This window comes from Diceros bicornis, chromosome 5, assembly GCF_020826845.1.
Source record: "Diceros bicornis minor isolate mBicDic1 chromosome 5, mDicBic1.mat.cur, whole genome shotgun sequence".
NCBI classification, from domain to species: Eukaryota; Metazoa; Chordata; class Mammalia; order Perissodactyla; family Rhinocerotidae; genus Diceros; species Diceros bicornis.
This window is the reverse complement of record NC_080744.1, coordinates 27629429-27636047: the sequence shown is the minus strand read 5'-3', so window position 1 is coordinate 27636047 and position 6619 is coordinate 27629429. Positions and strand designations below refer to the sequence as shown.

At 36.3% G+C, this 6619-nt stretch overlaps 1 gene segment (V, D, J or C); it reads left to right on the top strand.

Moving 5' to 3' along the window:
• The first annotated feature begins 1907 nt into the window (after nucleotides 1-1907).
• Nucleotides 1908-2488, top strand: LOC131405516 (T cell receptor alpha variable 5-like). The segment is given in 2 exon segments: nucleotides 1908-1959; nucleotides 2094-2488. Coding segments are annotated over 2 exon segments (447 nt in total).
• Nucleotides 2489-6619: the final 4131 nt, after the last annotated feature.

The following is a 6619-nucleotide window of genomic DNA, read 5'->3' as shown; positions in this document are numbered from 1 at the left end:
ACCAGAGAGAAAGGGGGTGGGGGAGAGTGAAAGGGATAAAGGGGCACATTTGTATGGTGATGGATGGCATCTAGACTTTTGCTGGTGAACATGGTGTAGTTTCTACAGAAGTCGAAATATAATGATGTACACCTGAAATTTATATAACGTTATAAATCAATGCTACCTCAATAAAAAATAAAAAAATTAATAAAAAAGAAACTAAGAAATATCATGACAAAAGGTCTGGGCATTGTATTCTATGAAGAATGAAAAAATTTAAAATGAAAAATTTAAATGAATACATTAAATGTATATAAATCTACACACAGTTTGTAATACACATATATCTTTCTAGATTAGGAGTGCAATTCTGCATAATCACAGTCTTGAGATACATAAGTTATGCCATATGGATGAGGCACTAGATTAATTTTCTATGTTGCCAGGAGATCTATTAGTTCAAATCACAGGGAGGGAACTTTTACTTCTGACCATGAGGCAGACTAGCTTTCCCTGGGCCAAGAGTAAATTTCTCATGATCAGTTTCCTATGTGTACTACACCACTAGCTGGCATTGGCTTTAGGCGTGTGTAGATTTATTCCTTCAGGAATGCACCAGAAAGATCCAAGAAATTAAAATAGATGAGAAAGGATTTGGAGAGAGAATTTAAAGGAATGAAAGACTTTCTTACAGGATAGCCAAACAATGATTTGAGCAGTAGACAATAAAATCTGGGAAAAATTTTTTGGGTCTGGAATCTGAGTTGGCAGTGGCTGAGGCAACAGAAGGGGAAATTCTACTACAGATTATTACTCAATAATCATAGCTGAGGGCAAACTACTCATTTTGACATCAGGAAATGAAAACATACCTAGAAGAGATGTATACTTGTTTACATTCAGTCTGTAGCCTGACATTTCCTGAGAGTTTGTACTCTTTCATGCCAATACTCTGTAATAAGTGAGCCACATATGCATAATCTCAGATGATCTGTTCTTCCAGAGGAACAGGTTTCTGAGTGCATGTCAGATTTCTCATCACAATCTATAAGCCAGACTCTTCCCCATGGTTGGACTAATATTAACTCATGGAGGCCTTTCTCCTTCCTCTTATCCCTTAACCTATAGTTTAGTCGCTTTTACTGAATAAACAGTCATGTTTTGACTCATGGCACTGTCAATTTCCTGAGAATGAGAAGGTCAGGGCCAAGACCAGGTTTGGAGTAGCAGAGCCTGCAAGAGCATGCATCTGACATATTTTATGTATATATATACTTATTTATTTAAATCTTTGTGCTTAAATGTTGCCTTTAGAAAGATTTTTCCTCTGTAAGAGCTGAACCAAGATGGTTGATTTGCCTGATTAATTCTCTGGCCAATTAAAAAAGTTGGAGAAGGATAAGGAGGAAAAGTTTTACTCCTCAATTGCTTAGCAGAGTCAGTCATGGCATTTTCCTGATTTCAAGCCTGTTCTTGAAAATATGTGGGAAACATCTAATTTCTTCAAATTTATTTAAAATGACTCGGTAGTGTGCTGAGAAGATGAGATGGAATTCTAACTCTACGTTTTCACTAAGTTTGCTTTCTGCTAATCCACATAATTTCTCATTGAAGACACACTTGGAACTTAATTTATTTGACCTAGTGCTGTTTGTGTGTCAGAGTTTCCCACAGATACAGGATGAAAAAGGATTTGACCAGCTGGTTTAGCAGTTGGAGATCTGACCACAAGATGGCAGAACATCTCTACTGATGCAGAATATATGAAACATTCATTTTGGTTGACTCTAAGCGTAGGTTAAAGACAGAATCAGATGCCTGTGTAGAAAGTTTAAGAAACCACTGTACTTTGGAGGAAAGGAAGAGAACCTGGTAACAGAAGTAGTTCTCCTGGCTGAAGATTGCATGTCCCAATTGGGAGAACAATGAAGACACTTAGTGGACCTTTGTTCCTGTTCTTGTGGCTGCAGCTGGACTGTGAGTTGAGAGCTTTTGGAAACAGGGTGTTTTAACAAATGTTCATTAGAAGTCTGAGGAGGATATTAGCTTTTTCTAGATTGCCTGGAGAGTGATGACCTGACGACCTTGTCTGACTTTTCTTTTTTGCACAGGTATGAGTAGAGGAGAAGAGGTGGAGCAGTATCCTTCTTTCCTGAGTGTCCGGGAGGGAGACAGCTTGGTTATCAACTGCACTTACACAGACAGCACCTCCACATACTTCTTCTGGTACAAGCAAGAACCCGGAACAGGTCTCCAGTTGCTTATATATACTCTTTCAACTGTGGACAAGAAACAAGAACAAAGACTCACTGTCCTATTGAATAAGAACAAACATTTTTCCCTGAACCTCACAGCCAGCCATCCCGGGGACTCAGCCACCTACTTCTGCGCAGCAAGAGCACAGTGGTCTCTAAGCACCTGCAGCCTGTACCCAAACCTGCAACTGAGGCTGAAGCCCCACTTCTTTTTCTTTGCTACAGAATTTCAAGTCTGTGTTGTATTTTAAATATACAGACACTCTTCACATCCTAAAGAAGGTCAGTTTCAAAATGATCCAATAAATGTTAGAACATTTTGAATGAACAGTTAAGGGGAGTTAGTGATTTCTTAGTTAGATATCCGGGCTTTAGGGTTGACTTTATGGACCATTCAGAGTTCTACCTACTGAGGACATCTTGGTGTCAATGTCAGAGAATACTCTTCTTGATGGAAACACTCTTATCTTTTAATAAAGCATTTATCAACTTTTTCTGATTATAAAAATATTGACTGCATGTTATAGGAAAAAAACCCAGAAAAATATAAAATAGAAAGTTAAAATGTAATCCTATCATCCAGATAAATCATGGCTAACCTTGGTATACCTTCTTCATTAAAATCTTGTTAAAAATTAGGACCACACAGACTGGTATTTTGACTAACTTCCACCTAATATTATATCCTGGTCTGAGCATTTCACATTTGTCAAATCTTATAAAACCTAATATAAAAAGTTATTTCTGGTAATAGCTCTTTTCCTGGCACAGACTCACTATCTAAATTCTTTTAGACAATTAAAGGGGAGGTAAAAACTCTTACTGAGTCTGCTGGGCCCTGATGATCTTTAGCTCGAAATAATCCACATGCCAAAGTGGCACATTCTGACGTGGTGTATTCTGATTCCTCTCAATCTCTTTATATTTTTGATGAAAGGCAATATTTTTCCGAAGTCAGATGTTACCCTTTAAATAGACAGTTTTTGAAGTGTGGTAACCGATAATAATATTAACAGTAGTAGTAGTAGTAACTAGTACAAAAACAATGAAAAAAGCAAAGAATGGACTTGAATAAGAAAGAATTTGAATAAAACAAAAGAAAAGTTCTAAATTAATGGAGAAGAACAGGATTATTCCTCAAATGGTGTTGTATCAATTATTTAGATGAGGGGCTCTCAGGCTTTCTCCTGAAGCATCCCTACAGAGCTGGGAGAATGAACATGACATTTTCCTTCCTGAAATCTAGGTGATGGGGGCACCTTGCTCCAAAGTAGTCTGCTGTAAGTACAAACGGTCTCATGTTTACTTTAAAAATAATGAGTGATAATTTTTATTTTACTGCATAATATATCCATATTAATTTTAGTGCAATATAATCTTTTAAATAATTTACCAGTTTACCTGTCCTCCAATTTTTCAGTAATAATAGCCCTCCCAAACAATGCATCATATTTATCTCATATTTTATCTCGAGAGCAAGAGTACTTTAATTTGAGGAGCACAGTTGAATATTTAAAAAAAAAATTGTTGCAAAATCACCAATCAATAAGTATTTGGTTGAACAAAAAAATGAAGTACATCATGTGATGAAATAAATTCCAGTGAGATTAAAGTAATTAAATCACAAAGTTATTAGTAAAAATGTAAATGTAGATTAATCAAATAACTGAATGGGGAAGGACTTTTTCTAAACTTAAAAATGATAGAAGAAATCAAGGGCAAAAATAGAAAATCTGATTACGTAAATATTAAAAGTTAATTTATTCTATGAAAAAAATGATCAAAATTACATTCAAACCACAGTTTACTGTTAATTTGCTACTAATTTGACAAAAGATTAATAATTTTTCTAAATAATTTTTATATGCACAAAAAGAAAAACATTTATATCCAAGTAGGTAAATATACAGAAGATATGATGAGGCAATTTACATGGGAAAAAACAACGTGGTTCACAAACACATGGAAAATGTTTAAACCTAGTGGTATTCATAAAAATGTAAACAAATAGTTTAAAAAACTCTTTAGAGATTTATACAAATAATTCAATAGCAAATTAAAAAAAGATAATTTGGACAGAATACAGTGATATAGACATACTCTAGTGAGAAAGTCAGTTTGTAGGCTATTTTGGAAAGGACAGACATACCTCGGAGATATTGCGGCTTCCTTCCACACCACCACAATAAAGTGAATATTGCAATAAAGCAAGTCACACAAATTTTTTGGTTTCCAAGTGCATACAAAGTGACATTTACACTATACTGTAGTCTATTAAGTGTGCAGTAGCATTATGTCTAAAAAAACAATGTACATATCTTAATTAAAAAGTACGTTATTGATAAAAAATGCTAACCATCATCTGAGACTTCAGTGAGTTATAATCTTTTGGCTGATGGAGGGTCTTGCCTCAATGTTGATGGCTGCTGACTGATCAGGGTGGTGGTTGCGGGAGGCTGGGGTGGCCGTGGCAATTTCTTAAAATAAGACAACAATGAAGTTTGCTGCATCAATTGACTCTTCCTTTCACGAATGGTTTCTCTGCAGCAAGTAAAGCCGTTTGATAGCATTTTACTCACAGTAGAACTTCTTTCAAAATTGGAGTCAATCTTCTCAAACCCTGCTGCTGCTTTATCAACTAAGTTTATGTAATATTCTAAATCCTTTGTTGTCATTTCAACAATCTTTACAGCATCTTCCCCAGGAGTAGATTTCATCTCAAGAAACCACTTTCTTTGCTCATTCATACGAAGGAACTCCTCATCTGTTTTTGAGATTGCAGGAATTCAATCACATCTTCAGGCTCTACTGCTAAATCTAATTCTCTTGCTATTTCTGTCACATCCGCAGTTACTTCCTCCGCTGAAGTCTTGAACCTCTCCAAGTGTTCCATGAGGGTTGGAGTCTTCCAAACTCCTGTTAATGTTATATTTTGACCTTTTCCCATGAATCACGAATGTTCTTAATGGCATCTAGAATGGTGACTCCTTTCCAGAAAGTTTTTAGTTTTCTTTGCCCAGATCCACCAGAATAATGACTATCTATGACAGTTATAGCCTTGTGAAATATATTTCTTAAATGATAAGATTTGAAAATTGAAATTACTCCTTGATCCATGGGATACAGAATGGATGTTGTGTTAGCAGGTATAAAAACAATATTAATTTTGTACACCTCCATCAGAGCTCTTGGGTCACCACTTGCATTGTCAATGAGCAGCAATATTTTGATAGGAATCATTTTTTTCTGAGCAGTAGGTCTCAACAGTGGGCTTAAAATATTCAGTAGACCATGTTGTAAAAAGATGTGCTGTCGTCCAGGCTTTATTGTTTCATTTATAGAGCACAGGCAGAGAGATTTAGCATAATTCTGAAGGGCCCTAGGATTTTGGGAATAGTAAATGAACACTGGCTTCAACTTAAAGTCATCAGCTACATTAGCCCCTAAGGAGAGAGTCAACCTGTCCTTTGAAGCTTTGAAGCCAGGCATTGACTTCTCCTCTCTAGCTATGAAAGTCCTAGATGCCATCTTTTTCCAATATAAGGCTGTTTCACTTACATGGAAAATCTGTTGTTTATTGTAGCCACTTTCATTAATCATCTTAGCTAGATCTGGATAACTTGCTGCAGCTTCTACATCAGCACTTGCTGCTTCACCTTGCACTTTTATGTTATGAAGACAGCTTCTTTCCTAAAACCTCATGAACCAACATCTGCTAGCTTCAAACTTTTCTTCTGCAGCTTCCTCACCTCTCTTAACCTTCATAGAATTGAAGAGAGTTAGGCCTTGCTCTGGATTAGGCTTTGGCTTCAGGGAATGTTGTGGCTGGGTTGATCTTCTATCCAGATCACTAAAACTTTCTCCATATTAGCAATAAGGCTGTTTTGCTTTCTTATCATTTTCATGTTCACTGGAGTAACACTTTTAATTTTCTTTAACAACTTTTCCTTTGCATTCATTGGCTAATTGTTTGGTGCAAGAGGCCTGCCTTTCAGCCTATATCAGCTTCCGACATGCCTTCCTCACTGAGCTTAATCGTTTCTAGCTTTTGATTTTTTCTCAATCAAAAATCTCAATCTTTGATTGAGATTGATTTAATCTCAATCTTAAAGTGAGATTCGTGCGACTTTCCCTGTCACTTTAACACTTAGGGGCCATTGTAGGGTTATTATTTGGCCTAATTTCAATATTGTTGTGTTTCAGGGAACAGGGGTGCATAAGGAGAGGGAGAGAGGTGGTGGAACAGCCAGTTGGTGGAGCACTCAGAACACACACAATGTTTATGGATTAAGTTTGCCTTCTTATATGGGCATAATTTGTGGTGCGCCCAAACAATTACAATAGTAACATCAAAGTTCACTTATCATAGATCACCATAACAA